Raw genomic sequence first — 13,544 nt, 5'->3', positions numbered from 1 at the left:
AGACTAAAATACCTAGTTCTAACAGGGTGTGGATCTAAGATGGGATCTGAATGGATAAAGAAATAGCAGAGGGGATAGGCTAGGGCATAACCCTAGCAACAATAAGCTCTGCATACAACCAGAGAATCAGCCATCCACACCTCTTACAATAACATCCTCCTGTCTACCTGGTTATGATGTCCCAAGGTTTGCACATCTTGATTTAGGGATTTTCTGTCTTTCTTTTCTGCAGATCCTCTCAAGCCCTGCCAGGCCTGATGGGGACTGTTGGTGGAAGCCATTTTCAGGTCTCTCCAGTGATGAATATGTGATACAGTCCTAACCTCAGTATCTGAGGAAAAAGATTTAGGGGTAATCATTTCCAAGGACTTAAATTTAGGTAGACAATGTAATAGAGCATCAGGAAATGCTAGTATAATGCTTGGGTGTATAGGGAGAGGTATTAGCAGTAGAAAAGGGGAAGTGCTCATGCCGCTGTACAGAGCACTGGTGAGAACTCACTTGGAGTATTGTGAGCAGTACTTGAGACAGTGGCCGACATTTATAATTGTCTTTAGACAGTTTCTTGTGTCTAGAAAAGGCGCAAAAAGGCGCAAGCAGGGTTTATTTGCACCTTTTTTGCGCCTTTTGGTTTACACATTTCTGCTGATTTTGAGTTGCAATCCACTGATTTTGGCAATACACATTATATGGAAGGGTTTTATCAACTGCACCTTTTTTTGAAAAGGCGCAAAAAAGACTTACGGTAGCTTAGCTTTTTGGTGTATATAAAGAGAGAGAGAGAGAAATTTCAGGAAGTTTTACTTTACTGAGAGAGTAGTGGATGCATGGAATATCCTTCCTGTAGAAGGCTCCTATTGCCCGATGCCCTGGACATTTACCCGGGCAGGTGAATCTTTCAGGCATTCAGCCCTGCTTCATGCAATCCACTGTAAGGGTGCATTCCCACAGGGCGTATACGCAGCGTATTTGACGCTGCGCAAAATTTATGGCAGCAGCGGGAAATACGCTCCGTATTCCTCTCTCTCCATACACACAGGGCTTTCCGGCGGCAGCCCTATGTGTGTAGTGAGTTTTGGAGGCGGAGCCGCGCGTCACAAACATGCCGGCACACGGCCCCGCCTCCAAAACTCACTACACGCATAGGGCTGCCGCCGGAAAGCCCTGTGTGTATAGAGAGCGAGGAATACGCAGCGTATTTCCCGCTGCTGCCATGAATTTTGCGCAGCGTCAAATACGCTGCGTATACGCCCTGTGGGAATGCACCCTAAAGGTAGCCAGAGGGCTTACCTCTCCATCCATTGCTACTGTGTATCTGTATTTGATTGAGCCTGCCTGGAGGCTCTACCTAATGAGCACAGATCACACAGATCAATGGAGTTCAATAGAACATCACTGATCTGTATGATCTGTCCCTAAGGGGACTATGATTCTTTCTTCCCCAAAATTGACTAATAAAAAAGAAGTTTAAAGGGGTTATCCAGCAAACAGAGCTACTTTCTTTAAAAAATTGCTCCCCGTCTGTCTCCAGGTTGGGTGTAGTTGTGCAGCTCAATTCCATTGAAGTGAATGGAGCAAAGCTGTAAAACCACACGCACAACCTGGAGATAGATGTGGAACTATTTTTAACATAAATTTGCAGTGTTTTTCTATTCCTGGATAACCCCTTTAATAAAAATTTTAAAAACACACATTAACCCCTTCCATATTAAAAGTTCTATTCACCCCCCCCCCCCTTCCTTTTTCCATTTTCCAAAAATGTAACCTGGTATATGGAAAATTAAAACAAAATGGCAATTTAAAATAAATGTCTAAAAAGTTTAGAATTTTTTTTAAATTAGTAAAACATGATGGAAACTATACAAATTTGGTTGCTGTAATCAGGCGACCTAAAGTATCAAAATAGCATGTTAGTTTGACCACAAGGTTTCAGAGCATATGTTATGGAAAAATGAAAGGTGTCATTACAAAGTACAATTGGTCCAGCAAAATTTGGTTCAGAGAAAGAGTGTAGGTCAGCTCTCCCGGGACAGACCAAGCGCGACATGGACAGGTGCGGACCTCACCACAGCAAGATGAAGAGAATAAATGGAAGTCTAGCGCGGTATATTCAAAAGCAGATCGTGCAGTTTATTATAACATGCACGCAGTACACAAAAGAAGCATGATGGTGATGCGTTTTGGCCGGTGGTACCCGGCCTTACTCATACTATTTTGGTTGAAATTATTTTGTGTACCTGGACAAGTGGATTGTCATGAGGGACAAGTAGATTGTGCTCCCATTTTAGTCCCTTGGACATGTAGTTTTTCCACACCCTGGAAGTGGTAGCTGCAAATACAATAAAGAAGTTTAAAGGGGTACTCCGGCCCTGAGACATCTTATCCCCTATCCAAAAGATAGGGGATAATATGTCTCACTGCGGGGGTCCCGCCGCTGGTGTCCCCCACAATCTTGTATTTGCCACCCACCTGTTTGAGCAGCACGCCACGGTGCCAGCTCACAAACAGCCGGGTGGCGACCACGGGGCTGGAGTATCGTGACATCACGACTCCGCCCCCGTGTGATGTCACCCCCGCCCATAAACTTGCATAGCGGGGGGTGATGTCACACGGGGGCGGAGTCGTGACATCACGATACTCCAGCCCCGTGGTCGCCACCCGGCTGTCGTGAGCTGGCACCGCGGCATGCAGCTCAACCAGGTGGGTGGCGAATACAAGATTGCGGGGGTCCCCAGCGGCAGGATTCCCGCGGTGAGACATCTTATCTCCTATCCTTTGGATAGGGGATAACATTTTTCAAGGCGGGAGTACCCCTTTAACCCCTTAAGGACTGAGCCCTTTTTCACCTTAAGGACTCGTTTTTTGCAATTCTGACCACTCTCACTTTAAACATTAATAACTCTGGAATGCTTTTACTTATCATTCTGATTCCGAGATTGTTTTTTCGTGACATATTCTACTTTAACTTAGTGGTAAAATTTTATGGTAACTTGCATCCTTTCTTGGTGAAAAATCCCCAAATTTGATGAAAAAATTGAAAATTTAGCATTTTTCTAACTTTGAAGCTCTCTGCTTGTAAGGAAAATGGATATTCAAAATAAAAAAAATTTTGATTCACATATACAATATGTCTACTTTATATTGACATCATAAAATTTATGAATTTTTACTTTTGGAAGACACCAGAGGGCTTCAAAGTTCAGCAGCAATTTTCAAATTTTTCACAAAATTTTCAAACTCAATATTTTTCAGGGACCAGTTCAGATTTGAAGAGGATTTGAAGGGTCTTCATATTAGAAATACCCCACAAATGACCCCATTATAAAAACTGCACCCCCTAAAGTATTCAAAATGACATTCAGTCAGTGTTTTAACCCTTTAGGTGTTTCACAGGAATAGCAGCAAAGTGAAGGAGAAAATTCAAAATCTTCATTTTTTACACTCGCATGTTCTTGTAGACCCAATTTTTGAATTTTTGCATGTTGTAAAAGGTGAAAATTTTTACTTGTATTTGTAGCCCAATTTTTCTTGAGTAAGCACATACCTCATATGTCTATGTAAAGTGTTCGGCTGGCGCAGTAGAGGGCTCAGAAGGGAAGGAGCGACAAGGGGATTTTGGAGAGAACATTTTTCTGAAATGGTTTTTGGGGGGCATGTCACCTTTAGGAAGCCCCTAGGATGTCAAAACAGCAAAAAAAAAACACATGGCATACCATTTTGGAAACTAGACCCATTGAGGAACGTAACAAGGAATTAAGTGAGCCTTAATACCCCACAGGTGTTTCATGACTTTTGCAAATGTAAAAAAAAAAAAAAAAAAATTACCTAAAATGCTTGGTTTCCCAAAAATTTTACATTTTTACAAAGGGTCAAAGCACAAAATACCCCCCAAAATTTGAAGCCCAATTTATCCCAATTCAGAAAACACCCCATATGGGGGTGAAAAGTGCTCTGCTGGCGCACTACAGGTCTCAGAAGGGAAGTAGTCACATTTGGCTTTTTGGAAGCAAATTTTGCTCTGGAGGCATGCTGCATTTGGAAGCCCCTATGGTGCCAGGACAGCAAAAAAAAACCCACATGGCATACCATTTTGGAAACTAGACCCCTTGGGGAATGTAACAAGGGGTAAAGTGAACCTTAATACCCCACAAGGGTTTCACAACTTTTGCATATGTAAAAAAAAATTATAATTTTTACCTAAAATGCTTGGTTTCCCCAAAATTTCACATTTTTACAAAGGGTTAAAGCCGAAAATACCCCCCAAAATTTGAAGCCCAATTTCTCCCGATTCAGAAAACACCCCATATGGGGGTGAAAAGTGCTCTGCTGGTGCACTACAGGTCCCAGAAGAGGAGTAGTCACATTTGGCTTTTTGGAAGCAAATTTTGCTCTGGGGGCATGCCGCATTTAGGAAGCCCCTATGGTGCCAGGATAGCAATAAAAAAAACCACATGGCATACCATTTTGGAAACTAGACCCCTTGGGGAATGTAACAAAGGGTAAAGTGAACCTTAATACCCCACAGGTGATTCACGACTTTTGCATATGTAAAAAAAAAATAATAATTTTACCTAAAATGCTTGGTTTCCCCAAAATTTCACATTTTTACAAAGGGTTAAAGCAGAAAATACCCCACAAAATTTTAAGCCCAATTTCTCCCGATTCAGAAAACACCCCATATGGGGGTGAAAAGTGCTCTGCTGGCGCACTACAGGTCTCAGAAGAGGAGTAGCCACATTTGGCTTTTTGGAAGCAAATTTTGCTCTGGGGGCATGCCGCATTTAGGAAGCCCCTATGGTGCCAGGACAGCAAAAAAAAAAACACATGGCATACCATTTTGGAAACTAGACCCCTTGGGGAATGTAACAAGGGATAAAGTGAACCTTAACCCCTTCAGGACGGAGCCTATTTTGGCCTTAAGGACCGGAGCGTTTTTTGCACATCTGACCACTGTCACTTTAAACATTAATAACTCTGGAATGCTTTTAGTTATCATTCTGATTCCGAGATTGTTTTTTCGTGACATATTCTACTTTAACATAGTGGTAAATTTTTGTCGATACTTGCATCCTTTTTTGGTGAAAAATCCGTAAATTTGATGTAAAATTTGAAAATTTAGCATTTTTCTAACTTTGAAGCTTTCTGCTTGTAAGGAAAATGGATATTACGAATACATTTTTTTTTGGTTCACATATACAATATGTCTACTTTATATTTGCATCATAAAATTGATGAGTTTTTACTTTTGGAAGACACCAGAGGGCTTCAACGGTCAGCAGCAATTTTCCGATTTTTCACAAAATTTTCAAACTCAGTATTTTTCAGGGACCAGTTCAGGTTTGAAGTGGATTTGAAGGGTCTTCATATTAGAAATACCCCATAAATGACCCCATTATAAAAACTACACCCCCCCAAAGTATTCAAAATGACATTCAGTCAGCGTTTTAACCCTTTAGGTGTTTCACACGAATAGCAGCAAAGTGAAGGAGAAAATTCACAATCTTCATTTTTTACACTCACATGTTCTTGTAAACCCAATTTTTCAATTTTTACAAGGGGTAAAAGGACAAAATTTTTACTTGTATTTGTAGCCCAATTTCTCTCGAGTAAGCACATACCTCATATGTCTATGTAAAGTGTTCAGCGGGCGCAGTAGAGGGCTCAGAAGGGAAGGAGCGACAAGGGGATTTTGGAGAGTACGTTTTTCTGAAATGGTTTTTGGGGGGCATGTTACCTTTAGGAAGCCCTTATGGTGCCAGAACAGCAAAAAAAAACCCACATGGCATACCATTTTGGAAACTAGACCCCTCGGGGAATGTAACATGGGATAAAGTGAACCTTAATACCCCACAGGTGTTTCACGACTTTTGCAAATGTAAAAAATAAATAAAAATTTTTACCTAAAATGCTTGTTTTCCCAAAAAAAAATTATTTTTAAAAAGGGTAATAGCAGAAAATACCCCTAAAAATTTGAAGCCCAATTTCTCCCGATTCAGAAAACACCCCATATGGGGGTGAAAAGTGCTCTGCTGGCGCACTACAGGTCTCAGAAGAGAAGGAGTCACATTTGGCTTTTTGAACGCAAATTTTGCTCTGGGGGCATGCCGCATTTAGGAAGCCCCTATGGTGCCAGGATAGCAAAAAAAAACCACATGGCATACCATTTTGGAAACTAGACCCCTCGGGGAACGTAACAAGGGGTTAAGTGAACCTTTATACCCCACAGGTGTTTCACGACTTTTGCATATGTAAAAAAAATTTTTTTTTTTTACCTAAAATGCTTGTTTTCCCAAAAATTTTACATTTTTAAAAAGGGTAAAAGCAGAAAATACCCCCCAAAATTTGTAACACAATTTCTCCCGAGTACGGCGATACCCCATATGTGACCCTAAACTGTTGCCTTGAAATACGACAGGGCTCCAAAGTGAGAGCGCATTTGAGGCCTAAATTAGGGATTGCATAGGGGTGGACATAGGGGTATTCTACGCCAATGATTCCCAAACAGGGTGCCTCCAGCTGTTGCAAAACTCCCAGCATGCCTGGACAGTCAACGGCTGTCTGACAATACTGGGAGTTGTTTTGCAACAGCTGGAGGCTCCGTTCTGGAAACAGTGGTGTACCAGACGTTTTTCATTTTTATTGGGGAGGGGAGGGGGGCTGTGTAGGGGTATGTGTTTATGTAGTGTTTTTTACTTTTTATTTTATTTTTTGTGGTAGTGTAGTGTAGTGTTTTTAGGGTACAGTCGCACGGGCGGGGGTTCACAGTAGTTTCTCGCTGGCAATTTGAGCTGCAGCAGAAAGTTTGCGGCAGCTCAAATTTGCAGCCGGATACTTACTGTAATCCTCCGCCCATGTGAGTGTACCCTGTACGTTCACATTGGGGGGGGGACATCCAGCTGTTGCATAACTACAACTCCCAGCATGCCCGTTGGCTGTCGGTGACTGCTGAGAGTTGCAGTTTTGCAACAACTGTAGGCACACTGGTTATGTATCACTGAGTTTGTGACCTAACTCAGTGTTTCACAACCAGTGTGCCTCCAGCTGTTGCAAAACTACAACTCCCAGCATATACGGTGCATGGTGTACGGTGACTGCTGAGAGTTGTAGTTTGCAACAGCTGGAGGCACTCCGGTCGTGAAACACTGAGTTAGGTAGAAAAAAACTCTGAGTTTCACAACCAGTGTGCCTTCAGCTGTTGCAAAACTACAACTCTCAGCAGTCACCGACAGCCAACGGGCATGCTGGGAGTTGTAGTTATGCAACCACCAGATGCACCACTACAACTCCCAGCATGCACTTTAGCTGTTTGTGCAAGCTGGGAGTTGTAGTTATACAACAGCTGAAGGTACACTTTTCCATAGAAAGAATGTGCCTCCAGCTGTTGCAAAACCATAAGTCCCAGCATGCCCATAAGGGAATGCTGGGAGTTGTGGTGGTCTGCCTCCTGCTGTTGCATAACTACAGCTCCCAGCATGCCCTTTTTGCATGCTGGGAGCTGTTGCTAAGCAACAGCAGGAGGCTGTCACTCACCTCCAACGATCCAGACGCTGCAGGTCAGTCCCGCCGCCGCAGCTGCTCCTGGGGCCCCGATCCCAACAGGGGCGCCGGGGATCGGGGTCCCCAGCACCGGGGGTCGTCTTCCCGCACCCGCTCACGTCCTCCGGAAGAGGGGCGGAGCGGGTGCGGGAGTGACACCCGCAGCAGGCGCCCTGATTGGTCGGCCGGTAATCCGGCCGACGAATCAGGGCGATCGTGAGGTGGCACCAGTGCCACCTCACCCCTGCAGGCTCTGGCTGTTCGGGGCCGTCAGAGACGGCCCCGAACAGCCAGTAATTCCGGGTCACCGGGTCACCGGAGACCCGATTGACCCGGAATCGCCGCAGATCGCTGGACTGAATTGTCCAGCGATCTGCGGCGATCGCCGACATGGGGGGGCATAATGACCCCCCTGGGCGATATGCCGGGATGCCTGCTGAACGATTTCAGCAGGCATCCGGCTCCGGTCCCCAACCGGCTAGCGGTGGGGGCCGGAATTCCCACGGGCGTATGGATACGCCCTCGGTCCTTAAGGACTCGGGATTCAGGGCGTATCCATACGCCCTATGTCCTGAAGAGGTTAATACCCCACAGGTGATTCACGCCTTTTGCATATGTAAAAAAAAAAATAATAATTTTTACCTAAAATGCTTGGTTTCCCCAAAATTTCACATTTTTACAAAGGGTTAAAGCAGAAAATACCACCAAAATTTGAAGCCCAATTTCTCCCGATTCAGAAAACACCCCATATGGGGGTGAAAAGTGCTCTGCTGGCGCACTACAGGTCTCAGAAGAGGAGTAGTCACATTTGGCTTTTTGGAAGCAAATTTTGCTCTGGGGGCATGCCGCATTTAGGAAGCCCCTATGGTGCCAGGACAGCAAAAAAAAAAACACATGGCATACCATTTTGGAAACTAGACCACTTGGGGAACGTAACAGTGTAACAGTGAGTACCTTACACCTCACAGTTTTTTGGAACAATGGGCCGTAAAAGTGAAAAATTAGATTTTTTTGCACTATATTGATAGTGTTAGCCCAAATATTTCATTTTCACATTGGGTAATAGGGCAAAAGGCCCCCAAAATTTTTAGAACAACTTTGTCTGAGAATAAAAAATACCCCATATGTGGATGTAAATTGCTCTGTGGACGCACTACAATGCTCAGAATAGAAGGAGGGAAATTTTGTTGAAATCGAAGTCGGGGGTCATGTGCATTTATAAAGCCCCCAACAGAAAAACAAACAAACACATGTGACACAATTTTAGAAACTACACCCCTCAATGAACGTAACAAGGGGTACAGTGGAAAATAACACCTCACAGGTTTTTTGAAAAATGGGCCATAAATTGAAAAATAAGATGTTTTTACACTAAAATGCTGGGGTTACCCAATTTTTAACATTTTCACATGGGGTAATATGAGGAATGGGGTTACAAATTTTTGAGGGCTTTTCCCCCTGACTATAAAAATACATCCACATATGGGGTAACGTGCTGGACGGGCGCACAACAAGGCTCAGAAGTCATAGAGGTCACTTTGTATTTGTGACCTATGGCATATCAGTAGCTGACGGTTACATACATTCCGAGGAAAATACAAAAATGAAACACCCAAATGTGACACCATTACAGAAAGTACCCACCCTGAGGAATGGGTATAGGGGTAAAGAGGACATTTTTAATGCACAGGTGTTTCCTAAATTTATTTTCCAGGAATGGATGAAGGGTAGCTTTTGAAAATTGCAATTTTCAACCTATACTCTGCTTCATCTTTCTGGGAACAACTAACATGTGACTCCGAATTGTCGCCTGGAAATACGACAGAGCTCAGCGAGAACTCTTCGCATTTGAGGCGGATGTTTGTTACGGACCTAACAGTTACATACATTCAGAGGAAAATACAAGAAAGGAACACCCACATGTGAGAATACTATAAACAGTACACCCCCCTAGGGAAGGTGTATAGGGTGAAGTGGAGATTTGGAACAGACGGGTGTTCCCTTCATTTATTTTCCAGGAATGGATGAAGAGTACTATGGGGGGAAGAAAATTGCAATTTTAGTACTGATATGCCAATTATTTTCCCAGAATGATGACCCAGAGTACAGCCAAAAGTAAAAATGATGCCCGCCCCAAACCCTATACTCTGAATCATCATTCTGGGAAGGGGATGTGTGGAGCCGTCCCTATTCTGTTACCTCAAATGCGCAACCCGCTCAGGTGGAGAGAGAGAGCGTTGCGCATTTGAGGCAACTACAAACCTCCAATGCTGTTGACTCTCTGACCCATGACCCATTTTTTAGGGTGAAGAAAAAAAAAATATTGGAGTATTGGGAAAAAGGTTTTTTTTTTTGGGCGGGGGGGGATAGGGTATTTTGGTATAAAATTTGGAAGTCAATGTACCCTGGACTGGTACATTGGAGCCGAATTCTGGGGAATGAAAATTAGGGCAAAGGATGGAAAATTTAGTACTCCATGGAAGTGTGATACTCCCTGAAGCATTCTATGCAGAGGCCCGGATTATCTGGGCAAGTGTCACACTGAATGGTGGTGTCCCTCCGTCTCCCCTTCCTGTAACACACTCTGCATTTCTTCTGGGTTCATCCCGACCTTCTAGTGTTGGGGATCACACCAGGAAAGTGTTGGCCCGGGACGATTCGGGGACCTAAAGTTCCAGAGGTGCTCTGACCCGCTCCTTGGCGGTCACAAAGGTGAGGGCCTTTAGAACTACCTCTTGGAACTCCAGGTATGTCCCTGTGTTGCCAGCGTTCTGGTACAGTATAAAAGAGTTGTACATGGCAACCTGTACCATGTAGACCGCAACCTTTTTATACCATACACGTGTTTTCCGCATGGCATTATATGGCTTGAGGACTTGATCAGAAAGATCAACTCCCCCCATATACTGATTGTAGTCCAGAATACAATCAGGCTTGAGGACCGGTCCCGCGGTACCTCGCACAGGGACATGGGTGCTGCCATTCCCATGAATTGTGGTGAGCATAAGGACATCCCTCTTGTCCTTATACCGGACCAACAACAGGTTCTCATGGGAAAAGGCATGGGACTCACCCCGGGGGATAGGAGCATGTAGGGGATGGGGCGGAAGGCCTCTTTGATTCTTCCGGACTGTCCCACAAGCGACCGTGGATCTGGCGGCGAGGGATGTGAAGAGAGGGATACTAGTATAAAAGTTATCCACATAAAGGTGGTAACCTTTATCTAGCAATGGGTGCAAAAGGCCCCAAACGATTTTCCCGCTAACACCCAGAGTGGGGGGACATTCTGGGGGTTCAAAACGGGAATCTCGTCCCTCATACACTATAAACTTGCAAGTGTACCCGGAGGTACTCTCGCAAAGTTTATACATCTTCACGCCATACCACGCTCGCTTGGTTGGGATGTATTGCCGGAAGCTGAGTCTCCCCTTGAAGCTGATGAGCGACTCATCAATAGAGACCTCCCGCCCCGGGACATAGGCCTCCCAAAATCTGGCCCCGAAGTGATTGATGACCGGCCTGATTTTATACAGGCGGTCATACGCAGGATCAGTTCGGGGGGGACATGCCGCATTATCAGCATAATGCAAACATCTCCGAATGGCCTCGAACCGGGGACGTGTCATGGCCATACTGTAGAGGGGTGTCTGGTAAAAGACGTCCCCACTCCAATATTGCCTGACACAGGGTTTTTTAACTATACCCATATGCAGCGCGAGGCCCCAAAAGGTCCTCATTTCGGCTGCATCGACTGGAGTCCAGCCGCCGGGTCTAGCTAAAAATGAGCCCGGGTTAGCGGCGACGAACTGTTGGGCGTACAGATTCTTCTGTGTAACCATCAAATTAACAAAGTCGTCACTGAAAAAATGACCGAAAAAGTCCTTTTCAGTGAACCCGACAATGTTAATTTTGATTCCTGAGTCGCCAACAAACTCAGGAATCACGGGCTCGTGGTCCGCTGGCTCAGCCCAGTCAAGTTCTCCGGTACGAGGTACCAGTGACCTTGGCAGGGGGGCTTCACTAGTATGAGCGCCAGGGGGACTCATACTAGCATGGGGGACAGGGTCAAGGGCAGAGGAGGTTTGCGGCACCGCACGGCGGCGTCTCCGCCGCCTTGGTGGCTCATCATCTGAACTAGATGATGAGGAGGACAATGAAATAAGGAAGGTGGGGTCTTCATCGTCCTCTGAGCCGCTCTCGGTGTCGGAGGCAATTAGGTCATATGCCTCCTCCGCCGAGAACACTCTGCGAGCCATTTCCCTACTCTTATGTGGATACGGGTGTGTGTGTGTGTGTGTGTGTGTGGGGGGGGAAAAACTTTATTGGTGTATGTGCTGCGTGTGGTGTGGTGCGATATTACCTCCCTAACCCTCCCTAGCCTAACCTAACTAAACTAAACTAACCCGCCCTAACAGAAAGAAAAAAAATATAAAAAAGGGGACTTTTATTTTTTTTATAGTGAAAGAGGACTTCTAACGCAAAAAAAGCCCTGCGCCCAAAAAAAGCGTTTATCTAATCAGTGGTGTGCGCACTGATTAGCGCTTGTGGCGGCAGGGGGCGCAGAAGTCAGTGGGGGGTCCGGCCACTCAGCCCAGAACAGTGGCTGGTGGCTTGTACACAGACCCCCACACAAAAAAAACGAAAAATAAAATAAAAAAAACGCTTAACCCCGAAAAAATGCACCCGCCTGAACCCCAAAAAAACGCTGATCAGTGATAAATCACCGACAGGCTGCACACACAGGTACGGTCCGTCCACGCAGTACACGCCTGCTACTGGTGGCACGGAACACCTATGGGTGCAAAAAAATAACGCGGTAACCGAAAAAAGTGCCTTTACCACCAAAAAAAACGCTGATCAGTGATAAATCACTGACAGCGGTGAGGCACGCCGCACACACAGGTAAGGTCCGGCCACACAGTACACACCTGCTACTGGGGGCACAGACCGCCTATGGGTGCAAAAACACGCTAGAAAACCCGAAAAAAAGCGCCGACACCACAAAAAAAAACGCTGATCAGTACTACGGGACTGATCAGCGGCGGGTTGGCTTTAACAAACGGTGGCGGACCGCTCTTTTATAACTAAGAGGGTCCGCACACACGCTTAGGAAAAAATAAAAAAAATAAAAGATCTGCGCCCAAAAAAAACGCTGGCGGCAGACCGCAGCGACCCAGCAGGGCCGGGGTCACGCAGCTAAAGGTGCTACGGACCCACGGACACCCACTGAGGTACGCTGGGTAGGGTTTTTTTTTAACCCTAACCTGTCCCTACCTAATCTAAAGCTATCCCTGGGGATTTCTGTGCCAAGGGGCCACAGAAAGGGGGCAAGGGGCACTTTTTTTTTACTGAGGGGATGGTGGGCAGCACGGGGCTCCGTCCTGCACACCAGATCTCTCTGAAATGGCGGGCAGAACGGAGCAACATGCTCCTAGCCCACCAGATCCCCTCCCATTACATTGTGATTGGTATGGCCACTTTGGCCACCCAATCACAGCTGTACTGAGGGGGTGGCCACAATGCCAGCCCCCAGTACAGCATGGATGGTGATTGGTGGTGTATACTACACCACCAGTCACCATCTTTATCCAGGTCACAGGGTCACACGTGACCCTGATGACCTAGAACCGCTGCAGAACGCCGGTTTGTAGTTACCGGCGTCCTGCAGCGATCGCCGGTATAGGAGGTCCTCCGGACCTCCTCCGGCACACTGCCGGGATGTCTGCTGATAGAAATCAGCAGACATCCGGCTCCGATCCCCGCCCGGCGGGGAACGGAATCGCAGCGCATCGCTCGTCTGAATTGGCGAGCGATGCGCTGCGATCGCCGACATGGGGGGTCATCATGACCCCCCTAGGCGATATGCCTGGATGCCTGCTGAACGATTTCAGCAGGCATCCGGCTCCGGCGCCCCTCCGGCTAGCGGTGGGGGGCCGGGATATGACAGGACGTACTCAAACGTCCTGAGTCCTTAAGGACTCGGAAAAGGGGCCGTTTGAGTACGTCCT

The 13,544-nt window shown here is 46.0% G+C and overlaps 1 protein-coding gene across 4 annotated transcripts in view; it reads left to right on the top strand.

Annotated features, from left to right (window-relative positions):
* Positions 1-13,544, top strand: part of ERICH6 (glutamate rich 6) — a 135,107-nt gene that overhangs the window by 80,572 nt on the left and 40,991 nt on the right. Inside the window, exon 12 of one of the 4 annotated variants that reach the window (XM_056564939.1) lies at positions 233-351. The exons of the other annotated variants lie outside the window; for them this stretch is intronic. Within the exon in view, the coding sequence (XP_056420914.1) occupies positions 233-322 (90 nt within the window). The 3' untranslated portion in view covers positions 323-351. The remainder of the gene's footprint in view (positions 1-232; positions 352-13,544) is intronic. 4 annotated transcript variants of the gene reach the window in all.

The sequence above is a fragment of the Hyla sarda genome, chromosome 3, assembly GCF_029499605.1.
Source record: "Hyla sarda isolate aHylSar1 chromosome 3, aHylSar1.hap1, whole genome shotgun sequence".
Lineage (NCBI taxonomy): Eukaryota > Metazoa > Chordata > Amphibia > Anura > Hylidae > Hyla > Hyla sarda.
Note: the sequence above shows the minus strand (reverse complement) of the source record. Positions and strands in the feature narration are given on the sequence as shown.